Source organism: Lipomyces doorenjongii (assembly GCF_038497915.1).
Source record: "Lipomyces doorenjongii strain NRRL Y-27504 unplaced genomic scaffold V1508scaffold_128, whole genome shotgun sequence".
Taxonomy (NCBI): domain Eukaryota; kingdom Fungi; phylum Ascomycota; class Lipomycetes; order Lipomycetales; family Lipomycetaceae; genus Lipomyces; species Lipomyces doorenjongii.
In genome coordinates this window covers 1-27,613 of record NW_027118195.1, presented here as the reverse complement: position 1 = coordinate 27,613, position 27,613 = coordinate 1, and the positions used below count along the sequence as shown (strand labels likewise).

The following is a 27,613-nucleotide window of genomic DNA, read 5'->3' as shown; positions in this document are numbered from 1 at the left end:
GGATATGGATATGGATATAGATAATTTACCTGGATATGGATACGGATATGGATATGGAAAAATTGGCCTGGATATTATCCATGCCGATCCCTAGACTGTTGGACATTGTGATGTACTCAGTGCACCGTGACAAGTTGGTCTATCATTCTGAGTTACTGAGTGCATGAATCTGACGTACTTAGTTAGCCAGTTTGACGCCAACTTGTGCCGTACCAAGTCAGTCACTTTAAAAATTTCTCCTTAGTTAAAGAAATCAAAATGACGGACTTCGTACAACAGCACTGAGTTGCTCAAATGATGCACTGCGTACGTCAAAGTGATGCATGTAGGCTCACCCTTGTTTTCTAGGAATCATGCATTGGGGTTTATTTACGCGGCAAATCTAATCTACAAATCACCTGTATTTAATATCGTTAGCTGTGATATAACACCTGACACCACAGCACTTATCACCCTCTCATTCATACCAGCCTCAGAATCGTTAACGTGCAGAAGACCAATCACACAATCCGTGCGCACTATTAATTGTTGTAAAATAGCCAATGGTCTTGATGGCACGCAGTGGACGCTGCCAATGATTGTGAAGACTGTTGGCACGCCTGGCGCTTTGGCCACTGGCGCTATCAACAGATAAATAGTCGAAGTAGCCATGTACAGTTGAAATGGATAGCCTTAATCTTCTCCTCACAATATTAATTTACCAATAAACCATTCTCTTCTCCCCTGCATCCGATGCACCAAACAAGCTTAACAACAGACAGACAGGTGATAGAATGACAAAGTAACATCCACTAATTCAGAATCCTGAACCATTCACAGCGTACAAGTGCAAACTAATAAGTCAACCACAAGAAACCATAACTCTAAGCACAAGTGGTCACGCTAGACGACAACCTACAGGTGAATATTATTGCAGTATCACAGATAGCAACATATCCTGAGACCGGCGTTCACTGTCTGCGAAATCAAATCCACAATGCCGCGTAAAGACAGACTCTAACAAAGCAACTCCACTTTACAGATACACTCTGCTCGAATGAGGATCGACTGCGGATCGTTAAACGAAAACACAAATGTTTGCGCAGATGCAACCTAGGACGCTTGTGCCGTCAGGTAGCGCATAAATGGCGAAGATTTAGTTATGTATTGACAATTACGCCTCAACAGCGGTGCTGTCGGTCTCAGGCTGTCGGATCATATATGATCTGATCGGTACCCTACGCTATGAGGGTGCATCGGCAATGCAGGAATATGGCGGGCGGAAGAGCAATCGGTAGAGATGTCCATTTCTACAACTTTGCAGAGCCTGATAAGGCAGTTGGTGGACTGATATTGAATCCTTCTGTAACCAAAAAACCTTTCTCTCTATGCTGGACATCCTCATTGTTGCATCTGGTCCGTCTCGCGTAACCTTGCGAAGCACCGGACACGACCTAAAGCCGACTGACGAGCCTCTCCAGCCAGGCCACTATGATATAAGGCCCTATTCTCGCAGAGGTAATGTTGATTCTAAGGAATTCTTTGTATGTAGCGACTGCTGAATTTGCCGCAGACACAATATTTATCACAGATGAGCCATGGATAATGCGAATAATTTCACAATCATCCACAGGCAGAGATAATACATTCCGAACTGAGGTCTGTAAGAGAGACGGGAAGTGCGTGATCACTGGGACAATTAACAGGCGGGCTAATAGAGATAACTGGACTGGTTTCCATGCCGCACACATCTTCCCATTGTCCAGTGAAGATTTTTGGGTGCAGAGTGGGTTTTCTCGGTGGATTACGAACAAAGGGGAGCGTGACACGGGGATTAACTCATGCCAGAATGGACTACTTATGGAGTTCACTATCCACGAGTTATTTGATGGATTTTATTTCTCTATCAACCCAGACGATGTTATAAGATAACCTGTTTCGATGAAGGTAATAGGAGCATAGACGGGAGAATACTTGACCCTGTTTGTCGAGATCCAAATAACGATCTGAGTGCAAGAGATGAACTGCTAAGGTGGCACTTTCGTCAAGCAGTATTGGCGAATATGAGAGGGGCTGGAGAACCAAATTTTGAGACTGACTTTCCACATGATGGGCGAGATCCTCAGCGGGCCAGCAGCAGCCAAGCGGATGGAGGTAGAGCTTTCTTCTCGATTTGGTGGCTACTTCTTGCCTGGGACTCTCCAAAGCCTATAGTACAATCATGATTCAGCTTGAAGCGTTCAGGTGGAAATAAGTACCTGTGATATCTGGTACATACTGGTATTGTAAAGAATTGGCATGGTCTGATTTGTTATAGAATTCATATGTAATGGGGGTAATTTATATTCATTATTAAAGGATATTACTTGACAGAAAATCTGAAAATGTAATTAAAGAGTCGACGTGGGACGGGTGTGGCTTCCGGAGATGACGGCGGTGAATTCATCCACTAGCTCAGCACAAGGACTAAGATTGGTAATTGGCTCCCAGGTCTGCTCATCCCTCCTTAACCATATGTCTAAGTATTCGATCCCAAGCCTGTCCGGCGACAGTTGAGAATCTCGTCCACTTCGTCGCCCGAGGTCCGGGAGAAGGACTTCTAACTAGGGGCGCACGGGACCAGGTGTCAGGGGGGTCCCGGCGATAAGGTTTCTTTTCTTTGCTTCCATCGCGTCATCTTCGCTCTCTTTCGCGATCCGCTCTAAACTCTTGCATTCAATTTGAGAGGCCTTCGCGTCCCACAAACATCCACGCAAGAGGTCTCGGATCCCTGTTCCTGCGGCCGTGTCATCGCTCAATACGCCGCGGAGGATCTCGTTAAGACTGTCAACAGGGATTTCCGGTGCATTCTCTTCCGTCACATCTTCAATGAATTTTCGGAGACGTCGTCGTCCAGTTCAGCGAGTCTAGGGTCGGCCACAAAGGAGATTCTCGGTTGGTTCAGTCGTGCCATGGTTTCCGGTAGATAGTTACTTGCAATCGAAAATGGTCGATACTTTGTCATAACCTGCAGTAAGGTTTTAGGGAAGATGGGAGTCGATTGCTAATTAACTAATAATATTAAACTCCTTATCCTCGATTGACATGAAAGTCACCACTCTACCGATTTCGAACTTTTTTGCAAGACGAATAATATAATACGCTCTGTATGCCTCCCCATTCATCCCATATCCTTCAACCTCTTGACGTGGGATGTTTTGGCCCACTAAAGTATTCGTACGGTCGGCAAATCGAGAATTTGATGCGGGCTAGTATAACCCACATCACGAAGGAAGACTTCTTTCCCACTTTCTTCGCCGCGTTTCAAGATTCAATGACAGCAAAGAATATTCAAGGTGGTTTTCGAGGGGCAGGACTAATGCCCTTTGACCCGGAAAGTGTGATTTCAAGGCTAGATGTGAGACTACTGACGCCGTCGCCAGTCGAAGGGGTCCTCGAGACTCCTATTCCTTGGGGCTCTTAGAAGGAACCCAATAGAGACCTCCTGATCAAATTTTATCAAGAATCGGATTACCTGTCATCAAAATAGCTCTCCAACCTCAATTTACGACGCTATCGATCATCTATGAAAGGGGCGATACAAATGATGCACCAGCCAAGGAACAAAATAGCTTTATCTTTATTGTTCGCATATCTAAATAATCTGAAGAATGATGCAATGGCTCTCGGAATATGAAGTTGTTCATGTAAAATCTGTGCATCTCGGTCGCAAGGGCCAGCAAATTCTCCTTTCTGACGGGATACTGAGTGGCCTTCGCTACCCATATCGAACTTGGATGAGAGTGTGATTATTGGTTACAAGATGGCCAGAGAAGTGACAGAGATTCTGGAAGATATATTATACAGGCTGCTGATAAGTCTAGGTGGTACTTCATGGTACGGCTTCCTGCGGCCACACAGCTTAGCCCATATTGATAAGTGACTTCGAATTGGTCTACTTTAGCTTGTCCTACCAGTATAGGGGCGAAAGGCGCATACACGATAAACTACGGTGCATAATCTCCGTTGATGAATACGTTGTGAGACACGAATTTCGAAAGGGATTGTACCTTTTTGACAAACCCGACTTTCACGAAAACCACATTTTTAGACTCGTTGGATGTGCTGATCATACATGACTTACCACTTCGGGTCTACAAAATTAATGATGGCCGTGAACACATTCAGCGAACGCAGGACCCTCTATTGCCAGGAGAGTATGAGGTTGAGAGTGATAGTAAGTATAATTGGATGTGGGACGTTTACAAAGATAGTAAACTTACTTATTATCAAGGACACATGGATGTCACAGACGTACTACAAACGAACTTCTTCTGCCATGTCCTCTCTCTCTGCATCAGGGAGGGTTAGGTCATTGCCAGCCGCAGTTCGAGACCGTGATCGCGGATGCGTAATTACGGGAGTTCCACTGACGTAAACAGCGCTGGACAGGATATGATGCAGCGCACGTATTTCCTGTGGCGCTCGAGTCTATGTTTCACAACTACAATTCCGGGGAATTAGTCGTTCTAGACGAACGTGATGGTAGTGTCAATTCTCCTCAGAATGGACTTCTACTCCAGACGAATGTACATCACCGGTTTGACCAGTATGAAATCTCAATCAACGCGAACGTATGGAGAAAACACTAATCGCAGATGTCGAGAGGAGTCCGCAATCTAACTTGATATAGGATGATTATCGCATAGTCTGCTTCCTTGATGATAGCTTGGGCCTCGCAGGACGACAACTGGATCCTATATGCAGGGACCTTGAAGATCCGCACCACGTTAAGACAACATTCTCCTTTGGCACTTCCAGCAGGCTGTTCTGGCCAACATGAGAGGAGCGGGCGAACCAGTATTTGATGAAGATATCCCTCCGGCTCTGATACCATGGATGCCATACTCAGCGGCCCTGCTCCTGCCGAGCGTATGGAATTTGAGTTATCAAGTAGGCTGGGTGACGTTATGCAGGCGCAAGGGTCTTTGTTAATAAAGTGATCGCTATCTTAGCATTACAAGAGAAAAGGGATATGAATATCGTCGCAAAACTGGCTAATATATTTTGGATAGGACGTAGCTCTTTTATTGCTTACAATATGCATTAGATGATGATCATGCCTGGGCGCTATTTGTATGTCACATTAATCTTTTGCTTTAAGAGTGAATTCGTCAAAATTTGCCAGGACAGTTTCGATTTGTTGAAGGCGGCCCCAATCCTCCGTCGTAAATGGTGGAAGATAGCGCTGGTACTCGATCCACTTCCTTATCTGCTGCTTTGCTTTTCCAGTGCGTCTCGGAGCATTCGATGGGTGGAATTCCAACGGGTATCCACGTCATGCTCTATGAACTTCTCTTTCAATCTATTTGCTTGGCATATAATCGTCCACTGTTGCTTTCGCTGTGGTGTCCTTGCTATCCAGAGAGCCATAATTCGCAGTCTGGACAGCGCCGAATGGGATCCAATCTGCTGGTTTGCTTGAATTAAGTCACAAGCGTCCACTACTGTCTTGCGATCGCCTGCCTTCAAAGCGGAAAGAATGTCGCTGACAATTAGATTCAGTACATGTGCCAAACACCGGACATAACTGTCAACGCCTTGGAAGTGTAATCGCTCGGAATAAACAGCAGCTGTGTCATCTATTGGAAGCAGCTCCTGTAGACGCAAATATAGTTCGGACTCGTTTCGTTGTTTGCAGCATTGTATGCCGTAATTGTATGAACCTTGCAACCGATATGGAGCGCTGCCAAGGTTTTCTGCAACAGCTCTGCCATATTCTCTCCACTGTGTGGCCCGCATATTTCTGTGAACTCGAGAACCTGTTCCCAATACTGAAAGTCTGGATCAGTCCCATCCACTGGCCTTTCTTCTTGATCACCGATTCGTCACGGACCTTCCAAGTCACAGCAGGATCATCATTGCTATTAAAGTAGCATTCATCATGTGTCACGAGTACGATTTCTTTGGCACCAGCGTGGAGAGTATGGTCAATCACTCCATCACAGTCATTGCCGGCAAACTCCTTCATCTGCAATCGGTATGACATCATTCTTGATGCCCATGCTTTGCGATATTGGTGCAAGCCAAGCAATAGATTCGATCTCTGTCCGTCTCAAATCGGTGTGTTTCAGGCAATCGAAATATGACGTTCCCTCGGAAACTTTTTTCTCCATGTCGTTGGTGTGGACCATCATGGCGACCTTTTGTTCAGTGTTAAAGTTCGTGTGGGCGCCTTTCGTGGTAAGGCGCTCTATGGATTTCGCAGCGGCTTGGTATCTGCCTTTACGAACAAGCCACCATTGCGATTCAGGAGCAAAAATGACGCCTATGGTTATCGGAATGGGCCAGAACCACTGAATTCCGTAACAGGCTCTATATGCCCACTCATTGTGGACGTTTAGCATGCCTCGCAAGACTCCAGAAGCAAATAATCTGGCCTAAAACCCAGCACAAGTTGACGTAAGTGGTGAGATTGCGACGAAGTGCAATTGGACACACTTCGGCCGCGTAGGCTGTAGTTATTGTTTGGAACACTCCCCCAGGCAGACCACGGAGAATATAGGCGGCCTGCAACGTCTGGATATGGGAAACGAAGAACTGAATGAACACGAAGGCAACAATAGCGAGGAGCGCCGAGGTCATAGTCTTGCGGTATCCATACCTCTCGGCCGCGTAACCGGCAAAGTATAATCCAAATATTTCTCCCACCTGGGCACCATTAGATAATCCTGCCTGCCAAGCTGCGGATAAAAGGTTGGGGACGGTCGCAGGGCTCCCAATCGAGGGTGGCAAAACTTACTGAGAGATTAGAATGGTGAAATCTGTCAGTGCCAGCCATGGAACAAGACTAGAAGGAAGTAACAATGTGGGGAACGTGGACTGTGCCCCTCGACGACGGCGGCGTGACACGAGGTCCGGTGGAGTAGATGTTGGCCTGTGCGCAACCTCATGTCGCGAAGTAGCTCCGAGATTCGCCCGATGAGCGCAATACAAACTCATAGGGAATCTGCAGTGATGATGTTTCTGGCCATCACGAAGGAAGTTGTTTTTGGTACTTTCTTCGCCATAAATCACTGTTTCAAGATGAAATAGAAGTTGCCGATCTATTGCCGACAATAGTTCTCGTCGGGCGTATTTCGGCCCTGTGGAGCAAAAAGGCCGAAGGATTCATTCTACGTAATTGATACCGCATGTTTTACAACGATTTTGTGCCTTCGATTAACTGACCGGTGGTGCACTTGACACTAACAAACAACGAAAACCAGCAGTAATTAGCATTATCGCACGTCCAAGCTCGATTGTATCTGAACTGCACCACCTTCAATCCCTTTCTGCGGGGAAGCTGTCAGGTCTGCTCGACCATTTTGTGCGAGAAACCATCACGAGAAAAATCCCGCACGTTCCATAAGAAATTACCCCACCCTCCCCACCCCCCGGGATTAGCGCAAACTAGCACTGCTCGGGTGATCCAAACTCTTCACGTGGACTCGGCAAATAGAATATGCTGCCACGGCGTTGAACGCGTACAGCGTTTCGTGTTGTGGGCGTTGGGCGGGTGTCTACACCTACCAGTTGTCCTCCTCATGGGAGCGCATTGAAAAGCAATCAACCTTCCATACACTCGTCACTAGTTACGCTCCAAGAGCTTTAGTGACCAGTAATTTTTCAATTAGAGACCCCCAATTGTTATTGTGATCAAGATTAACTGCCAACCGGACATCATCTAAAATTCTCAATTTGGAATTTTCTGTACAGACAGTCGAGTATACTCTGTGTATTCCTCGACTTACTTTGGTAACCGGGATAAAGAGATCCGTTATCATTATAGGGCAGTCTCTAAATTTATTGTGCATAACTGATCCAAATAAATTCAGCGGCCTGATATTTATTCAGCCTCACTGAGAGAGTACTTTTAGTGACCACGTCACAGCAGGGTTAGTGATACGTCACTAAATCGAGGCTCTATAGACCGCCTAGCAAGTAAAAGAGGAATGGTGCTCAGGGCACCTGACGTCGATGTATGCACTGTCGGTATTTGTTTGTCCGAGGAGCATTCGTTAACGGAAACGATCAGAGATATAGGGAAGAACGAAAGTCAGCCTACAGTACCGCTGGAGAGTGCAATTCGAACAGTGTCAGTATCGAGACTAAGCCTATTTTTGGTCCACCAGGGATTAAATTCTCAGAGACGGAGGTGGAAAATTTCGCGGACCTTTTGCACAAAGTGAGATATTGTCCAGAGCAGCGTCTACCCATAGAACAAATTCTTGAGCATCCTTGCGTTAAGGCATTTGACTCCTTTTCTGCGGTTGACGAACATATGGCATGCAAGTCGACAATTAATGGACGACGAGACATATTTGAGAAATTTGTTAGCTAAGTCTTTTCTCGTGACGAGTCTGCGGCAACTTCGTCTGCATGGTCGTTAGTTGAGTAGAATTCCGTGTGGAATCAGTTGGGCCTGCTATCAAATTTGTGGACAGCTCTGAACGCCATCTTATGCACTGTTTCCAAACTTATGTGGTATAGATGTGAGATTGCAAGAAGCACACGAATTCCAGAGACCGGTAGAAAGAGTACCGATCGTGCGTCGCGACAACTGGGGGTTAAAATGCATTGAATATACATTTATGTCAGGGAAAAGATGACACCTCATTCATTGATATGTGAGCCGATCATTACATTCCCAAAGATCTAGGGGATCAGGGTTTCCATCCGCAGTGACCCATGGTGGATAGTTGTCCTAGCATAGCATCAATCCTCGGTCACCTTTTCTTGTGTTTAGAAACTTCCCCTGACGGTTTTCTTGTGAATATTCTTGTCCGATTATTCCTAGGATAGTGTGACTAGGTCAAGGAAATGCGCTGTTATTCTGAAGGGTTTTTAACCGAGGTAGTTACCGGGGATGGTATAATCGTGGTCTCGTATAACGCATTGAACGGCCTATCCGTAAACATCTGAAAAGGAGTTCAAGCTGTTACAGTGAATTAGGCTGGCCAGCGCTAGCTCGGAATTCTCTAGTTAAAAAGCTTGTAGTTGAACTTTGGGCTTGGTCGGCCATTCCGCCTCATTGGTGTGCAGTGACCCGACCGAGCCTTTCCTTCTGGATAACTATAATGCTTTTTATTAGGTGCTATAGGGACTTTTACTTTGAAAAATGAGAGTGTTCAAAGCAGGCATACGCTCGAATATATTAGCATGGAATAATAGAATAGGACGTACGGTTCCATTTTATTGGTTCTCTAGGACGGTCGTAACGATGAATACGGACAGTCGGGGGCATCATTATTCAATTGTCAGAGGTGGAATTCTTGGATTTATTGAAGACTAACTACTGCGAAGCATTTGCCAATGTAATGACCGCGATAATTGGGCAGCAAAATATGGCACGATATAACGAGATCGGCAAGCAAGTGGATCGTCCCAGCAAGAAGATCGCTCCCTATCCGCCATCTACCATATTTTTACGTATAGCAGCTAAGAACGCAACATGATATAGCATTACCAATTATTTTTAGCAACATAGCATATATCAGAGCTATTTTTAGTTGTATTTCAGAGCTTGCGTGGCTTGTTCTTAGCTGTAATACATCGGAACAGTCCAGTCAGACTGATTTGCGGCTTCCTGTTGGAGATAAACAAGGTGAGCTCGTTAAATTTTGAGTGAATGTCATGTATCTGCTGGAGACGGGCCCAGTCACTGCCACTGAAGCACGGCATGGGGAGGTCGCTTTGCAGCTGCAGGAACTTGTTTATTTGTGTCCTCGCTTTCAAGCCATCGCTCAACATCCGAAATGTTGAATTACAGCGAGTGTCCACGTCGTATTCAATGAATTTGTCCGGCAGATCAAGAAATTTGCACACCTCTTTCCATTTCTGACGTCTTTGCGGGCTTCGATCAATCCATAGCGCAAGGACCCGTAACCTAGCCAGGGCACCTTGGTCCTCAAAGGAGCATGCTTCTCGATTGCTCAAACTGTCGCACATTGCATAAGCTTCTCCAGCAGTACCGGATTTCAAAGCATGGAGTATGTCTCGCACAATTAAATTGAGAATATGCGCTAAACAACGAACATAGCTGTCTTGGCCCCGAAAGCGAACGGCTTGTCCATATTTTCTTCGAAGACTTTCATACAACGCTGAAACCATACTTTCATTGTTGCTGGCGTTATCGCCTGTGATGAAAGTAGACTCAACGGAAGTGCAAATGATGCAAGGGGATGTTAAATGTGTGCGGCTCAGGCAGAACATTTCATATTCTTGTCGACGGGCTTGCAGAATACAGATCGTCGATGCCGTACGCGTGTGCTGACAAGGACATTGTCTATGCAATCCTGACTATTTTATTTACTTAAGGTGAGAGAGTCGCATTAACGAAAACGGGTGAATTTTGATTTCCAAATAACGTTTGGCGCTAAATTATGAAAGGAAATCCTCTAACCCAAAAAAACATTTAGATTTATCCGATCAAGGCGGATACTTAGGCGGATTTTTCGACAAGACGGCGGATGAGGATCCGACAAACTTGTAATGGTGGATGACAGATAACGGATGTAAATCCACCAAACTTGCGATGGCGGATGGCGGATGGCGGTCAAATTAGGCGGATATCCGCATCCGTCACAGCCCTACATTTGATCTACAATCTATTTTAATTTTAGTCCGAATTTCTTAAAGGTGGTGGCGTTATTATGTTTTAATTGCTGCCAAGGTACATTGTGGGGACTAGTCTGGATGCACCATAATACCTTGCCAAATTAACCGCAAGGCGGTGCTGGCTTGAGACCGAAGAAGCTCCGCTCTGAGAGACCGAGGAATCTCTGGTCCCTGCTCAGGTGAAGATATAAAAGCTGACCCCGGACCATTTTTGACTGTGCCAACCAAATAATTGCCGATATATTACGTGTGAATAGACAATGTCGATCACAGAAGGTTTGCCGGTTCACCGGACTTGGTGGAAAGAGTCCAATGTTTATCAAATCTACCCGCATCCTTCAAGGACTTCAACTGCGACGGCATCGGAGACATCCCTGGAATTGTATCTGAGCTAGATTATATCGCTGGTCTTGGTGTCGACATCGTTTGGTTGTGCCCGTGCTACAAGTCGCCCCAGGTTGACATGGGTTACGATATTTCTGACTACAAAGATATTCATGAGCAATACGGCACTCTCAGCGACATTGACGATCTTATCAGTGGCCTTCACAACCGCGGCCTGAAGTTGGTCATGGACCTTGTCGTCAACCACACATCTGATAAGCATCAGTGGTTCCAATCGGCTATTTCGTCGAGGAACAGCCCGTATCGTGACTGGTATATATGGAAGAATCCAAAATATGCCGCCGATGGATCGCATCTGCCACCTAACAACTGGTCATCATCTTTTGCAGGTAAGGCTACTTAAATGTGCGCAATATCAGTCGCTCTAACGCTGAACGCCAGGCAGTGCATGGGAGTACGATGAAAAGAGCGACGAGTACTATCTTCATTTGTACGCCAAAGAACAACCCGATTTAAATCGGGAAAATCCAAAAGTGCGGGAGGCGGTGCACGATGTCGTGCGCTTCTGGCTCGACAGGGGCGTCGATGGATTTCGTCTGGATGTTATAAACCAAATCAGCAAGGATCCCGCCATGCCGGATGCGCCTATTACCAATCCCGCAGCGAAATACCAGCCAGGGAATATGTTCTTTTCGTCTGGTCCCCGTCTCCATGAGTATCTTCAAGGTCTAGGAAAGATCCTGAAAGAATACAATTGATTAAGCGTTGGTGAGATGCCAAGAGTGTACGACCTAACTAAGATAATTAAGGCCGTTGGCTTCGAACGTAACGAACTTAACATGATTATCCAGTTTGAAATTGTCAACCTTGACCATGGTCTTACCGGCAGATTCACTCCGCGGACCTGGGCACTGACGGAACTCAAGGAAATCGTCAACAAGTGGGAAACATTCATGCAGGTGAATGATGGCTGGAACGCAATTTATCCAGAGAATCACGACCAGGCCAGATCTGTCTCCCGATTCGCCTCCGACGTGCCAAATGTTCGCAGGGTCGCCGCACAAATGTTAACTACCTTCTATGGGGCGTCGCCAAGTAAAGCAATATCGAATCACTTAACAATTACGCGGAAAACGTTGCCGCCGGAGCATCGCAAGAGGTTCTTGCTAGTATTCTTTCTGAAATGCAAAAAAAGGCACGCGACAATGCTAGAACTCCAATGCAGTGGGACCAGACTACTTATGCTGGCTTCAGTTCGGTCGTACCCTGGATGGACGTCAACGAGGACTACAGAGTGGAATACTAAAGCGCAAGTAAACGATGCCTGCAGTGTGTACGCTTATTGGCAATCCGTATTTCGTCTACGAAAAGAGTTTAAAGACATCCTGGTGTACGGCACATTTAGCCTTGTGGATGCGTTAAACGAGAGTGTTTTTGCATACAAGCGCACGTATGGTTCTAGTGACGCGCTGATCGTCACATTGTTCAAAGATACTGAGACCAAATGGGCTGTTCCCGAAGAGTATGTTAAACCAGGTAAGATCTTGTTGTCAAACTATGATATAATCGATATAGCTGGAGAGATTGTCTTACGACCATTTGAGTCATTTTTGCTGTTTTAAAGGATATACCTACGTTTTGGTTATATAGAATAAACAATTAGTGTCTTCAATATCCAAACCCAATCGTCCAGATGCCAGTGATACTTAACAGGGGTGTTCAGACCCAGTCGATCATATACGGTTTGTAACTGTTGGAAGACCCACCAAGTAGAATCCTCCCTGTCATCGCTAAGAAAGGAACTGCCAACGGTAAAGGTGCGATTTATGGAAGCCATACCGTCGATATTAACAAATGGTAGCCGAAAGCGGTTGGTCTTATACGTGCTATCCATAAGAAGACAATGACGGCGAAGCATCTCAATTGCCCAATTGTGAATAAACATCAGTCCAGTAACCCGTTGATTAGAATCACGTTGGTTGAAGGAGATACAATCTGAAGGAGATATAATCCGAATCCTCGTCAAGCTGGAACAATAACGCTTGTATGGGAGACAATCAGTTGAAATCTTTTCGCTTGACATCTGCTCGGAGATTATGCACATCTCGTCGCGTAACAGATATGCCCAGATGTATTTGACAAAGAGTTCTGATTGTGCTCCAATCCCCGCTTTCATCTGATGAAATTAACGATATGGATTGATAGACGTTACGCTAGCGGGATGGCTTGCAACAATATATTTTAGAATATCAACTATGAGGACTCGGCGGGGAGCAGCTTGTCTTTATGTGCATTCCTGCGCCCCCGTCCGAGCCTCTACAACCAATGAAAACTTTTATCATGAAAACAAAACTAGCCAATAAATAACCAAATCCAAACACCCGAGCATCCGAGCGGAAGGAAACGTAGCCTAATATCCGAGTGCTGTTTTGGCGGAGGGCTCAGACGGTTCGGCTGTCGCCGACGCAGGGACCGGCCCGTCAATAGCCGTGGTACGATACCCTCAGAAACTCAGGAACAGGCGTGTTCCTGACACCAACGTCATCGTCCTGATCAACTTTCGGTCATTTCTCACATTGTCCATAGTCTGATGTCGAATAATCTGTGTAGTTGCGTTACAAATGGCGCAACGATGACGCATCGAGCGTTAGCTAAGGTTCATCATGTTCTCACTCACGCGATAAGTCCCTGTAACAATTGATGCCAACTTTTGTTAGCGTCTTCGATTTCAAACATTATAAGATTGTTTCCTGTTGGACAGTAGCCGCCGCAAACGGATCCACAGAAGTAGTTTTAAACTTTCTGGCGCTTACACGGCGCTGGAATAATACATCAAGCTCACTGTATGCCAATCCTTTAGACTCCGGCAGTCTGAAAAATATCCAGACCATCAATATCGCATTCGTTCCTGCGTAAAAGAACCCTGTTTTACCTTTCCAATTCCAGGCCGTTGGATTAAGCATATATGGAGTAATGACGCTATTCACAATGCTACCAACGAGGTAAACGTTTCGAGCCATTGCGATCGATTTCGCGCGAAGTCTTGTAGACGGAATTTCAGCAACAATAGAATAGCAAACAGGACCAACTGTGGAGTCATAGACAAAAGTGAAGACGAGCAGTAAAGATCCGATCGCCCAGCTGGCTGCCTTATTGATAAGAAACGCGGAGATCGAGCCGATGGCGATGAGGAGCACAAACATGATACACATGCCCCTAAGGTATAATGTGCGACGACCTGCAAAAGTCATAAGGGCCCATGAAAATATCGTTCCGATGGTTCCAATGCCACTCTGAATGAGAGTAAAGTTGAATGATTGGGTTGTCGGCAACCCCGCTTGTTCATAAAAATAAGTCGAGTAACCTATAAGAGCAGTTCCACAAAAGGCCTGGGTAAACCACACGACAGACGCGATCTCAGTCCTTCGAAGATCGGTCCTTTTGAGACAGTCCAGAAAAGATGTACCTTCAGCAGCTTTACGCTCAAGTTCGTTAGTGTAAAGCATCATTGCGACTTTTTGTTCAGTGTTGGAGTCCGAACGGGCCCTTGTGACAAGTCGATCGATAGAGTTGGCCGCTTCTTCAGTTCGACCATGGCGGACCAGCCACCACGGAGATTCTGGGGCAAACCACACGCCGACTATTAGGGGTATGGGCCAAAACCACTGGACGGCATAGCAGCCTCTGTAAGCCCATACGCCGTTCACTGAGAGCATGAGTCTGAGAACAACAGACGCTAGCAGTTGGCCTATTACCCAGCAGAGGTTGACATACGACGTTAGATATGCACGAAGTGCAATCGGCGAAATTTCCGATGCGTAAGACGTTGTGATTGCCTGAAATATTCCCCAATTCACGCCGCAGGAAATGTAACCGAGCAGCAATATCTTGATATTAGGAGCAAAAAACTGAATGAAAATACATGCAGAAATGCCGACCAGCGCACCCATCATAGTTTTGCGGTAACCAAAACTTTCAGTTGCAAAACCTCCCAGGAATAAGCCAAAAATCTCGCCTACCAATGCACCATTAGTCAATCCAGCCTGCCACGCAGCTGTAACCACGTGAGAGCCATCTGGCTGAGGTTTTCCAAACTTCTCAACGAACTGCGGCAACGCAAAGAATGAACCTAGTAACCAGGTATCAAAACCCACCATGATAACAGCCGCAGATATCAGAATTGACCATCCAACAGCTTTTGGGTGCGTCTTGATAGCTTGAGTCAGGGTCATCTGGTGCTCCCGCTCTGTCGCGGTCTTAGCCTGAACGAGTAGCTCGTCATTGATATCATTTATTCTTGTAAAACATGCTGAATTAGTCGAAAAACAGTGCGTCACTTGCATATCACATGATTCTTCTGTTTCCCGGTACCGCTTATCTATGTGGCGTCGGATGCTGTCCCATATCTTACTGAGTTTCCCTATTACATATTGTTAGAAGCCGCGAAAAGATTTGGGAGACAAGTTCCCCAGTATTTTACCTTCGGTGTCACACGATAATCGCAACCGATTCCGCCACATTCTGGGCTATAGACTCATTTAGGAAATTGTGCAAGAAGTCGCGTAAGAAGACAAAGCAAAGGCTATGGCCGGACAAGGCGGGGATGTCGGATTAGGGTTGGTCAGAAGGTAGGACAGCAAATTTGGGCAGGCCCATATCAGTGTAACGTTAATAAATGTCACATGGTCTGTGTGCTATAGCTTGAGTCGGGAAAAACGGGCGCCAACTTTTCAGTTTTGAAGCCACCCCAGTAGTTAGGTTTGTAGCGCGCACGCTGTGCTGTCAGGCGCTGACACATATTTACCGTCCGGCCATCGAACTAGCAAAATCTGCACTAACTAATAAAACATTGCCACCAATTATTCCATTACACTTCGATTCGGCCACATTTATGCCTTAACGTCCGCGCTATTCAAAGTTATTATGGTATAGCGGTCAGTTGGTACGCGCGACAAGGGGTAGGACTTGTCGCCAAAATCGGACTTAGTTCGGAACTGACAGCTCGCCCCCCTGAACCAGTAATCGTAAACTGGCTTCAAGCTTGAAGCTTCAAAGCCTAACTAATCAAATCAATGTAGGATGGTAGAATAGTAGCATTCGGTCTAGGCATCTATATCGAATTAAGTTCGTCTTTTGCTCGTGGATAAGGAAACTTTCCAGCGCTAAATGATTCTTATACTTAAGTGTCATAGATTAAGGTTTCCTTAATAAAATTCAGTGTGTGGTTTAGGGAAAGCATCGGACATTTGCACGGCAACTCGCACCCTTCCGTCGTCACATCTTCACCCAACCAATTTCTGGCTCGCATACGTCCCATCACGTATCGCATGGCGGCCGCGGCCAACCAGCAATGGTACGGCTTGTCAACGTTTACACGATTTCGGCATTTTTGTCTGTCGGCGTCGCATTGATCGGGTTCGATATCTCGTCCATGTCGGGTGTGCTGGGAACCCACCAGTACCGGGACTTTTACGGCAATCCACTGGGAGCACGGCAGGGTGCCATCACGGGCGCAATGGCTGCGGGATCATTTGTTAGTGCACTGTTTGCTGGTATTCTCGGTGACAGGTAAGTGTTCTTGTGGTCGGCTGGGTTTGTAAATTGCTGAGATTGGCAGGTTTGGGCGCAAGATCACTATCCAGGTGGGCTTGCTTCTGTGGTGCATCGGCTCTGTGGTGCAATCTACGTCGAATGGCGTTGCGATGCTGGTTGCTGGACGCGTTATATCTGGTCTCTGCATCGGCCTGACGGCCTCGCTCATACCCACATATCAGTCCGAAATCGCGCCGCACAAGATCCGTGGACGCATTGTCTCGTTCCAGTCATTGGCTGGGGCCATGGGAATCATGATTCAATATTTTATCCAGTACGGGTGCTCATTTATTAATTCGGAGGCCGCGTTCCGCGTACCGTGGGCGATCCAGGCAGGCCCCGCTGTTATCTTGTTTGTCGGCCTCTTCTGGTTCCCTCGCTCTCCCCGTTGGCTCGCGAGCAAGGGCCGATGGGAGGAGGTTTTAAGGGTCCTAGCACGCTTGCGCACGGCAAACAATGATGTCAACAACGCGTTTGTGTTAGCAGAATACAAAGAGATCGAGGACAGGGTCCGGCTCGACTTGTTGGACGTACCGTCCAATTCGATCCGTGACCTGTTCTCGGGGAAGATGCGCAGGCGCGTCTTTCTGGGGATGGCGATCCAAATATGGAGTCAGCTGACGGGAATCAACATAATGATGTATTATATTGTATACATCCTCGAGGCCGCAGGTATTAGAAACGTGTTACTCGCGTCGTCGGCCCAGTACATCATCAACGTCGTCATGACGATCCCTGCCATCCTGTGGGTCGACAAGTGGGGTCGTCGGCCCAGCCTCCTAGTTGGTGCGGTATCGATGGCTTTCTGGCTGTTTCTCATCGGCGGCCTGCTCAAGGCGTACGGTGAACCCAACCCCATCCCAAACCAGCCTACTACCTGGATAGTCGTCGACCATCCTGCCGTGAGCCGCGCCATTCTCGCCGGTTCCTGCATCACTGTGGGCTCCTTCGCCATATCTTGGGGCCCTATATCCTGGATATACCAAGCCGAAGTTGTCCCACTGCGCGTCCGCGCGAGATCTGTCGCTCTGTCGACCGCATCCAACTGGGCTTTCAATTTCGTCTTGGCCGTTTTCGTCCCGCTGCTGCTCCGCTCCATCAGTTGGGTCATGTTTTTCCTCTTTGGGTCGTTCGATATCGCGGCATTCATTCATGTTTGGGTTGCTGCACCCGAGACAAAGCAGCGCACACTAGAGGAAATGGATGAGATATTTGAGCATGGTGAGCAAAAGCCGCTGTGGAAATCATTCATAGCCACGAGGCCCACGAATAAGTTCGACATGCTTGCGAAGGATATTCAAATGGGAAAATTGACTGTTCATCCACAGGTGAATTCCTTTTGATTCCTCAAGAACAAATTCATTGCGAACATCTTCCTCAATAGCAATGATTCCATAACAGCAATGATCAGGTTGAAGCACTTCGTCAGCAAACCAGCACTCTACAGCAGTCATACTTCATACATCATCGATCATCAATGACGCGAACAAAGATAGACGTAACAGCGCTAGCGCTAGCGCTATACTTGGCTGCACAAGAGTTGCTGAACAAGACTAGATTTGATGCACTGGCTGGATGGGACTTAAATGACAGATGATATTGGCTTTCAGGATTTGCTTACAGGATAATGCGATGATTTGTTCTTGAGCATGTTATCGGATTCATGTCGGTTAAAGTGCCTGTTCAGCACAGGATTCTAACCCTGCAATTACACATGATCTCCGTGACCTAGTAGATGGCCAGCTTATTATCATATGGAATACAAGCCCATCCGCAATCGATACCGAAAAGCACGTGTGACTGCCAGTAGTTAGCCTGACGTGCGACTAGCCAATAGCTCATATTGATAAATTGCAGGCATGCTGTAAATAATAAAAAATTTTCCATCATCACGATATTCCATCCATTCTCTCAACACAAACTTTGGATGCTCAAACCTTGTCAATTACTTACAATATACAGAAGTGCCTCATAAGGACGCACCACCATCTCCTTCTGTAGTCCTTTTACGTCTCCATAATTGGACAATACAATTCTCCCCGGCCTCAATAGGTCTTGAGGAAGAGTCCATGTCACCACTGAGTCGCTGAATGAAGTTACAATCAGAGCAGCCTCGCGTCCGAATACTCGCCGATATGCACAGATTTTCTCGTTTGTTGGATCTACCAATTCGAATTTGCCGTAGACTAGCACATCCTTGTACGTCCGTCGCAAATCTAAAATTGAACGCCAGTAGCTGAACACGCTCGAGGGATCATCAACCTGCCCCGCAGCATTCCATTCCTTGTAGTCTTCATTTACATCCATCCAAGGCTGTATAGAACTAAAGCCTGCGAAGTCACTGGAGTCCCACTGGAACGGAAGGCGCCCATGATCACGAGCCTTTTTTTGAATCTCCCCCATCGCAGTGTCCAAGGTTTCCTGGGATACCTTGTCATGGAGTAACCTTTATAATAATCAGCCACCACAGAAAACGATGCTTGAGGATACTCACTGTTTGTAGTAATTAATCGTCTCCAAGTCTTTGTACTTTTCAATTGGCCATGATTTCGGCATGTTAGCCAGACCAAGCTCTTCGCCCTGGTACAAAAACAAAGTCCCACTCTGAAGTCCAATGAATGTAGCCAACATCTTCGCACCTATTTTTCGCAACTCATGCGTATCAGAGAGAAACCTCGACACTGAACGGCCCCAGTCATGATTTTCCAGAAACAACGCGTTCCAGCCGTCGTTTTCCTGCATGAATACCTGCCATTTGTTGGTAATGTCTTTGAATTCCCGAGGAGTCCACTTCTTCGGGGAGTACTTATGGAAAGGACCCCTGTCTATATCGATACTATTAAATATTACTATAACGCAACAAAATGTGTTTTGCAAAGATATTATCTCACAGCTCAAATTGGAAGACCATATTCAGTTCATTCCTGTCGAAGTTCACAATTTTTATGATCTCATTTGGGTCATATAGATAAGCCATTTCACCAACACTGAAAGCATTATATTCCTTCAAAATTTTGCCCACTTCGGCTAAATAATCGTGCAGACAGGGCCCCATGGAGTAATACATTGCAGCATGTTGATATTTCGACGAAGGTACAGTAATAGGAGCGTCTGGGAAAGCGGGATTTTTGCTAATGAAATTGATCGCATCCATTCTGAAACCATCGACGCCTTTGGTTATCCAGAAACGCATGATGTCGTAAATTTCTTGACGGACTTTAGGATTTTCCCAATTCAGATCCGGTTGTTCCGTCGCAAATAGATGGAAATAAAATTCATCGCTCTTTTCATCGTATTTCCACACACTTCCTGTATGCTATCGTCAGATGCTTGGAGAGAATTGTAACAGAAAATGGTTAACCTGAAAATAAAGAGAGCCAGTTGTTTGGCGGAAGTTTTTCTCCATTTTCACCAATCTTCGGCTTCTTCCAGATATAATAATCTCGGTATGGACTGTCTTTCGAAGCGAGAGCAGATTTAAACCATTCGTGCTGCAATGCGGCGGATTAGCGATCGCTGGCTAAGTCAACTAAGGACAAAACTCACCTGATCAGAGGTATGATTGGCAACCATATCCATAACCAGCTTCATTCCTCTGGAATGGAGTCCCTCGAGCAAGAGTTCAACATCCGTCATGGTTCCATACTGCTCGTCGATGTCTCTGTAGTCAGAGACATCATAGCCCATGTCAACTTTAGGAGACTTGTAACATGGACATATCCACACGATATCCACACCGAGGCTCTTGATGTAGTCCAACTTTGAAACAATCCCGGGAATATCGCCGATACCGTCGCCGTTTGAATCCTTGAAAGATGCTGGATAGATATGGTATATGCTAGCCTCTTTCCACCATATACGGTGGACATTGTCCGTCCAGTGAACCATTACGATTGTGAGCAAAGATGACGAAAGGTCCGGAATGGAAGGTGGAGATGTGGGACACTATACTTAAAAGAAACCTTGAGCTTGCACTTGTTCGATGACGTCAATTCAGGAATTGCCGAGATGCGCATCCCTCCCTTCACGTCGATTTTTCCCCAACCCTGAACTATGTCCGAGGATAGACACTGTAATAAATCTTTACGTCAACAATATTTAGTGAACCATTGATTGTATTTAATTATGCGAGAAGAGGCTAGTTTCAGGACTGTGGCGGATGCGGATATGGGAAAATTTGGCAGATATCCGCATCCGCCAAATTCGTTATCCGTACTTCGCTTGCAGCATCAGCCATGATGATTGTCAGCGATGACGGGGACTCCGCATCCGATTTGAGGGACTCATGACATTAATTTGGCTTCAGGGTTAGGTCCGACTGGAAAATGGCGACGACTGGCTGCCCCGCAACTTCTTCCAGATACTTTTCGGACGAACTACTCTGATCCACAAGTCCAGCACGCTTTGTACAGCGAGGAGATTCCGACCCATCGCCTCATGCATTAACCCGAAAGCAATAGAACCGGGTCAACGGTATTAAGCCTCAATTAGTAGAGTGTCCGTAGGTATTCACGAACAAAATATTCCAACTGATATGAACTTAAATTGAGGCAGACTCTATCGAAGAATGACATCCAGACAAGGAAGCCGGTATGGGGTGATTTGCGTGTACGTGTCACATCAGACATTGGTAGATGCATATATAAATAATCGCCGTTTTCTGCGTGAGATGTAGAGCTAGATGTGACGAGCACATCATATTCATGGAAGACATGTAATTTTGTGAATTATGGGGTATGGGGTATGGGGTATGGGTCATAGGGAATCGGACCGCCGTTGGTAAGGTGAACCGAAAAGGAACAATATGGATATTCACAAGGGATTCAAGCAACATGATCCTTACAACAGTTGGCCGCAACCACCCATCATCAGCAGGCTCCTTTAGGCCCGGGAAAACGTCGGCTTTATTGTATCCATGGGACAATGTAGGTCACATTTCCAAGGAATATAATCAGAGGTAAGAACTTGAAGCGAGTGCCTTCGGAAAATATTCGGACATGTTTTTAGGCAAGAGCGTTGAGTTGCTTGTTAAGTTACATTGGACCAAGTCAGATCATAGTCTTCCCAAAACTACTTGCCTAGAATGATTTTGCCGGGCCTGGTTGCGAATTTTTCTGAACTGTACGGGATTTCTATAACTCCAGGGGAGTGTTCGAGCCTGACGGGAAATCTTCGGGACTTCGTCGCTGATTCTGCAGCTCCCCGATTAAGTTTCGAGATAATGTCAAAAATGCCACTGAAAAGTTTCATTGGCTCTTGCTGCCACAAGGTAGTCAAATTTAATCTTGTGATCAAGATGAACATCTTCCGTCAAGTGTGTAGGTTTGCAGCCTTTTTTCCGCTCTATGATCCCCTCATCCGTATCAGAGACCCATCTTTTATTGGCGTGCCTGTTCGTCTGCACTACTTGATTGCAACTATGAACGCTGTTAGTTGCAGCAATTTGAACAAAATACTATCCTTTACGCGGCTTGCATGCAAATTCCAAGGATAAGTGTCATCTTTGCACTTCAACCGGACGCGCGTAGAGTCGGATTTGATTGTGATAAATTGATGTCCTTCCGCAATAGCGGTGGACCTCATCGCATGCTTGAAAGCATCGATGTCAGGGAAGTGATCTCCAATTGTAGGCACCATTGTGGATAATGGACTGTGGTGCATGTGAAGGAGGACGGGTTCAAATTACCGCGACCACGACCAAGTTTACTGGAGAACCTGTCACGCCATAAGTATGATATAACCATCATTGCCATCATCAGGAGATTAAGTTTTGATTTTATCAAAATCGACCATCGGCCGAAACGTACGAAACCCATGTAGACCTCTGCGACGGCCCGACCCTCTAGAGATCCAACCGCTCTCGAGTTAGTCGAAAAGTCGAAGTACGAAACCAACGACGGCCGATTTTCCACATGGTCTTGCTTTGGCATTCCACCATGGTGAGTTCCAAGTAACCAGTCAGAGATTCACAGTGGTCAACTTCTCGAAACGGACCCTTAGCTATTCGGCGTCGATTTACTAAGCTTGAAATTTTAATGCCGCTCTGAACTTATTTTATTGTCTCGAGTAGCTACTCTAAGCTCTAACGTTATCCTCCATGATTCAGTTTGTTCTAAAGGATAATATATTTTTAAGTAGTTCTTACGGAGGAATTTACAATTTACTGCTCGCAAGAAGGAGTATTTAGTTTCTGTTGATGAAAGCTTAAACTTTGTTATGATTAGCTTGCGCTGAATCCGAAGATGTCTATTTTGAAGGCATTGTACTATTAACTGTCTATTGATAATGATCAATAGGACAGAAATCACTAAGATGTCTCGCAACTCTGAATTGGCTCTTTGAAATGCAGTGATTAGGAAATAGGAGGCTACAAGGCGCATTCCTGGGCAGGTTTCGTCAATCTTTCAACTTGTCTGCCGAACGCGGCTGCATATTCCAATAATTGCGGCATTCACTCTTGAAGTAGTCTAAATGGTCGAGAAGCGATAATTTCCACGGTACGGCTGCCGATCGTACTTCAGTCATTGGTGCACCTGGTCCTTTCCAGGGTCTCAATCGAAGTAAATCCTGAACGGTTGCTAAAGTTAAGATGATTCTGTATATAACAGCGGCATGACATAGTCTATTACCAGCATGCATCGTGCGCACAAGCCAGAGGATTTGCTGCGATAACAGATAATGCTCATGCGGCGATGCCCACACTGCCCAGATACAAGGATTTAGGGTCTGCCCATCATTAATAGTAGGGTTGGGGTTGGACTTTAATCGAACAATGCGTCAGATCTTTTTGCCTACGGCATGCACAACACAGCGTTTATGCCCGGGAAAGGTTGTTGTGACGGGCCGTCTGAACTTTGCCGGCGTTCTAGTGATAATGGTTGGCCAATCAAAGTCTAGCAATGACGGGGAAGGCAAAAACAAAGGGAATAAAAGTATGTCCGTGCATTCGACTTTCCAAAACTACGATGGCCAGCGAAGGTTCAGGGCTATTTGAAAGTATAATTTCTTCGGTCCGCACATTGAGCATGAGCTAGAGCAGCACAATACCTCGCCACCATTCATTAAGCTGCCGGTGCTGTAAGGGCTGCATTGGTAGTTTAAGCTGCACGCTGTAACGTCTGAGCAGGCAAATATGAGGGTCCAAGTCCTCTCCAATTGTTAATTTCGCTACGAGCTGCAGCCCCATGCAGCATCCTGTTATATGTACAGGGAATAGTAGTGCTCATGAGGCCATCTCATTTCGTAGAATCTCACAATAATCAATTTAGAACCGCCAGGACAGTAATGCACTGAACGACCACGCACATTCAGTTTGACTCTAGAGAAAACGGAAAACATCTGCATTGTCAACAAGAGGGAGTACGACGTGGCACAAGTCGCCAACTTTCTTGTCTTAGACACTTCGGCTCTTGCCACCTCGACAATTCATAAGCGAACAGATGTAGCGAAGATGTAGCGAAGATGTAGCGAAGATGTAGCGAACAACTGCCGAATCGCGAAACCACAACCACCCAGTCCCACCTGACCCCCACAATTGAGGACCCTTGTGACGTGGGGACCCCGCATCACTTAGTTCGTAGCGTGATTGGTTACCAAACCTTACAGAATTTTTCGCCATCTTCGGAGGCTCCTATGTGATCTTTTAAAGAGCCCATGAAATTCCTTGGTCTCAATCACTCGATTCAACATCTTGCTCGCAATCTCTACGCAGAACAGTATTCTTGTTTCGTCAACCTGTACTTTGCCCGTGTTTCGTCGATAACCGCCATGGATCCTGCTCATAACAACCTTGTCGACGATGACAAAGCTAACTTCGAAGCAGTCGAAACGGTACTTGACTCTGGCAATCACAGCGCGGAACAATATCGCATTCAATATCGCATTCTCTGGATGAACCTGAAGGAATATAAGCGCTTCGTTTGGTGGACGCTCTATGTGATGCTTCTAGTATTTGGCTGGGGTAATTCCAACTTGATTTAGCCTATGCATTGCATTTACAATAATTCCTAGGTTACGATGCCGGTCTATCGGGAGTTGCGATCGCATTCCCTGAGTTTCGAAAGATATATGGCAACTACTATGCTGCGGGTGACCAGTGGGTGATTCCTGCTCTCTGGCAATCCCTCTGGAATGCCGCCAGCACCATCGGTCAGGTCTTCGGTGCATACCTTGTCGGTCAATTCGCGGATACATTTGGACGAAAACTGATTCTCTATGCCGCTGTTTTCATCTCTATCTCCTCCTCGTTTGCTTTGGTGTTTGCACCGGATCTCCCCGTTCTTTTCGTTTCGAAACTTTTGCTTGGTGTATCGGTAGGCTTGTCAACTGCCTTACCACCCCTCTATGTCACGGAAAATTCACCCGCGGCCCTTCGTAGCTCTGCGAGCTCATTGACCAACATAATCATAGTCCTTGGCTTCTTTCTATCGTCTATAACGGGTTTTGGCGCATCCAAGATTGCTGGGGTGTGGTCATTCAAACTCTCATTTGTCTTGACATTTTTGATCCCTGTGATATATCTCTGCGGTCTCCCATTCCTACCAGAGAGCCCTGTGTGGTATTTGAAGAAGAACAGAGAGGCTGACGCACGTAAGGCCCTCAAGAGGCTGTTTGGGTCAGAAGCTGACATCGATGCGCGCATTAAGACTATAAGAGAAGAACTACAGCAGCAAGAAGGAGAATCTGAGATAGGAGGGCAGGGAACTTGGAAATCAATTTTCAGCCGCGAGAATCGAAGCAGAACTTTGGTCGCTGTTCTGGGTCTGCAGGTCCAGAATTTTAGCGGCGGGTATTTTGCAAACACGTGCGTATTGTCTAGAAATGATTACCCTGATCCTGATTTATTGATTATGCACATAGATATCAAACCTACTACTTTGAGCTGATTGGCCAGACAAACGCATTCGGTCTTACAGCCATTTCGTCAGCGCTGCAATTTGGGTCCAATTTTGTGGCAGTGTTTTTGTCCAATGTGGTCCCGCGGCGCGTGGGATTAATCGGTGGTGGAACACTGTAAGCTTGTTGCCGATATAACTATAGATGGACAATTCTGACATGTTATGTTAAAGTCTGGCTGTATGGAGTGTAATCGTTGGCGGCACCTCGCTTGCTCCGAAGACGAACGTCAGTGCAAATACGGCCCTGCTAGCTTTCATGATCACCTGGTCGATGCTTTATACCGCAACTGTGGGCTGTTATGGATGGGCCGTGGCGCAAGAGACCTCTTCACAAATCACGAGGCCCAAGACAATTGCATTAACCCTAATGTGCCAGCAATTAACAGCATTACTTCTCTCCTCGGTTTTTCCCTATTTTATCAACCCGGATCAATTGAATTTTGGCGGCAAAGTCATGTTCTTGTTTGTTGGGGCCGAGATCTTCATTCTTCTGGGATTATATTTAGCCCAACCAGAGACGAAAAATCTTACATACAGGGAGATTGATATAATGTATGCCGATGGCGTTTCCCCTCGCAAATTCTCCAAATATTTGGTTATGGACGGCCGTGCCGTAAAGAGGGAACAAGCAACAACGAACGTTGTCGGGGAGAAGGTTCAAGCTTGAGCGAAATATTCCATATTGCTTTCAGGTGGTTTTGTTTATACTCATTTTTATTTGGTTCGCCTTTAGTTACTAATTCCAAATTTTATATAAATAATAATACTTCCCTGATGTGAAAAATGTATATAAAAGTGATATTGACTTGAAGGGGAAAGTGCAGGAAAGGAGACTGAGAATCTTGATCTCGATGACGACCAGTCTCACGACTATTCAAGTCTGTATATATGCAAATACCGTCTCCTACAGAGGTGACAATGACTCTATGACTAACTCAAAACTCCCCGCTCGCCCACCAAAGCCGCCGAATGGACTTGCTTCATTTGGCAATCTCAGAACACAGCAGACACGAGATCAGAAGATCCGTCAGAGTTGGTGTACATAAGTGCTAGTAATTGTATACAGTTATCATCTCAGTATAGATAGCAGACTGACCATTGGTGCGGGACAGCAAGAACCGACCAAATTTTTGACCACTTTTCTAGAAACATGATGTCGCGGCACCACATCGATAACCTCCTACAAATTAAATCAGATGATAGATTGCCCATTTAAAACCACAATTTGCTAGTTTATATTTCACGAAAACAAAACCGACCGAGGTTTGCTACATTTTGTACAGCCACTTTACTATGGGGCTGGGTAATATTGGCGGGATTACCTAATATATACCACTGTAATTTACGTAGTTATGCCATAGATATGAGAGGTATAATCAGTCTCGTGGCGTCACCTGATTCCGAGCCTCGTCGCGTCGACGGGTTCAGGGTTCAGGGTTTCATGTAACCTTCATCACAACTGCAATGCCAGCAAAATCCAAGAAACAGATCACGGACGCGAAGAACGTTGCGCGGAGATGTCAGACAGATACGGACGATGACAATAACTTTACCGAAGATTTCCACTGCGTCAGTTTCGATAACGCGATTAAAGGAAGGCACTCTGAGCCATTGAGAAATGCGTTGTTCTCCGTGCATTATTTTGAAGGAGCGGGTGCGGGTGCGCATTTGTCTCGCACATATTGTGGCGATTCCAAGGGTACACAGGAGCGCAAATATTGGAAGCGGCCCCCTGTAGGAGTTAAGCCAATCACGAGCTTTTTCTCTGCACAGACATCAGGCAAGTTGTTGAGGGTTCTCTATGATATGATATACGACGCTAAGTGCTACTGGGTTATCGTGTGGGCAAGATGGAGACGCTTAAGAAAATGTATCGAATCTCCGATGGCAATGAAGTTTTTGTCTTTGATGGCGACATTCTGGACGAGGCAATCGACGCAATCGAGATTCCATCGCTGATGCGACGCTCACTAATCATAGCAGCAACGTTAAGCGTGGTGGAAGTGTTGAATATTGTGTGGTCGTGGGTCAGGGTTATTTGGGGCTGACTAAATGCTGATTAATATCAGCTCACACAATAGTGCAGATACTACTCGAGTTTTCACTGTTTGTGGGTGGTGACACTCATTTTCGGGCTGTCTGGTACCTAACCAATGCCTATA

General features: G+C 46.0%; 9 protein-coding genes across 9 annotated transcripts; 5 read left to right on the top strand and 4 right to left on the bottom strand.

The window, feature by feature from the left end:
• Window positions 1–1,177: 1,177 nt before the first annotated feature.
• Window positions 1,178–2,134, top strand: V1508DRAFT_427692 (HNH endonuclease-domain-containing protein). Its single transcript, XM_066941710.1, has 3 exons — window positions 1,178–1,344; window positions 1,440–1,497; window positions 1,553–2,134. Exons 1-3 carry the CDS (start codon window positions 1,225–1,227, stop codon window positions 1,909–1,911), a joined length of 537 nt encoding a protein of 178 aa, XP_066792479.1. The 5' UTR covers window positions 1,178–1,224; the 3' UTR covers window positions 1,912–2,134.
• A 1,295-nt stretch (window positions 2,135–3,429) lies between these two features.
• Window positions 3,430–4,113, bottom strand: V1508DRAFT_427691 (uncharacterized protein). The gene has a single exon (XM_066941709.1). The coding sequence runs from the start codon at window positions 3,742–3,744 to the stop codon at window positions 3,532–3,534; it is 213 nt and encodes a 70-aa protein (XP_066792478.1). The 5' UTR covers window positions 3,745–4,113; the 3' UTR covers window positions 3,430–3,531.
• V1508DRAFT_406998 (uncharacterized protein) lies at window positions 3,782–4,961 on the top strand (the record flags this gene model as incomplete). Its single annotated transcript, XM_066938818.1, is given in 7 exon segments — window positions 3,782–3,855; window positions 4,020–4,182; window positions 4,271–4,381; window positions 4,401–4,592; window positions 4,652–4,747; window positions 4,780–4,818; window positions 4,890–4,961. 7 exon segments carry the CDS (start codon window positions 3,782–3,784, stop codon window positions 4,959–4,961), a joined length of 747 nt encoding a protein of 248 aa, XP_066792477.1.
• A 1,005-nt stretch (window positions 4,962–5,966) lies between these two features.
• V1508DRAFT_444592 (uncharacterized protein) lies at window positions 5,967–6,960 on the bottom strand (the record flags this gene model as incomplete). The annotated part of the gene is made up of 3 exons (XM_066942402.1): window positions 5,967–6,398; window positions 6,460–6,755; window positions 6,810–6,960. 3 exons carry the CDS (start codon window positions 6,958–6,960, stop codon window positions 5,967–5,969), a joined length of 879 nt encoding a protein of 292 aa, XP_066792476.1.
• A 3,917-nt stretch (window positions 6,961–10,877) lies between these two features.
• V1508DRAFT_406997 (glycoside hydrolase superfamily) lies at window positions 10,878–12,584 on the top strand (the record flags this gene model as incomplete). The annotated part of the gene is given in 6 exon segments (XM_066938817.1): window positions 10,878–10,931; window positions 10,961–11,351; window positions 11,404–11,677; window positions 11,726–12,028; window positions 12,064–12,238; window positions 12,258–12,584. 6 exon segments carry the CDS (start codon window positions 10,878–10,880, stop codon window positions 12,582–12,584), a joined length of 1,524 nt encoding a protein of 507 aa, XP_066792475.1.
• Window positions 12,585–13,697: 1,113 nt separating this feature from the next.
• Window positions 13,698–15,572, bottom strand: V1508DRAFT_393357 (uncharacterized protein; the record flags this gene model as incomplete). Its single annotated transcript, XM_066937970.1, has 2 exons — window positions 15,443–15,572; window positions 13,698–15,382 (listed from the first exon to the last, which is right to left on the bottom strand). Exons 1-2 carry the CDS (start codon window positions 15,480–15,482, stop codon window positions 13,698–13,700), a joined length of 1,725 nt encoding a protein of 574 aa, XP_066792474.1. The 5' UTR covers window positions 15,483–15,572.
• Window positions 15,573–16,274: 702 nt separating this feature from the next.
• Window positions 16,275–18,290, top strand: V1508DRAFT_427678 (general substrate transporter). The gene is given in 3 exon segments (XM_066941708.1): window positions 16,275–16,530; window positions 16,580–17,936; window positions 17,954–18,290. The coding sequence occupies 2 exon segments, from the start codon at window positions 16,313–16,315 to the stop codon at window positions 17,895–17,897; spliced, it is 1,536 nt and encodes a 511-aa protein (XP_066792473.1). The 5' UTR covers window positions 16,275–16,312; the 3' UTR covers window positions 17,898–17,936; window positions 17,954–18,290.
• A 205-nt stretch (window positions 18,291–18,495) lies between these two features.
• Window positions 18,496–20,442, bottom strand: V1508DRAFT_361768 (glycoside hydrolase superfamily; the record flags this gene model as incomplete). Its single annotated transcript, XM_066937202.1, has 5 exons — window positions 18,496–19,000; window positions 19,049–19,390; window positions 19,446–19,863; window positions 19,916–20,045; window positions 20,101–20,442. 5 exons carry the CDS (start codon window positions 20,440–20,442, stop codon window positions 18,496–18,498), a joined length of 1,737 nt encoding a protein of 578 aa, XP_066792472.1.
• A 3,879-nt stretch (window positions 20,443–24,321) lies between these two features.
• On the top strand, window positions 24,322–26,210 carry V1508DRAFT_464841 (general substrate transporter; the record flags this gene model as incomplete). The annotated part of the gene is made up of 4 exons (XM_066942907.1): window positions 24,322–24,514; window positions 24,565–25,357; window positions 25,414–25,566; window positions 25,623–26,210. The coding sequence occupies 4 exons, from the start codon at window positions 24,322–24,324 to the stop codon at window positions 26,116–26,118; spliced, it is 1,635 nt and encodes a 544-aa protein (XP_066792471.1). The 3' UTR covers window positions 26,119–26,210.
• Window positions 26,211–27,613: the final 1,403 nt, after the last annotated feature.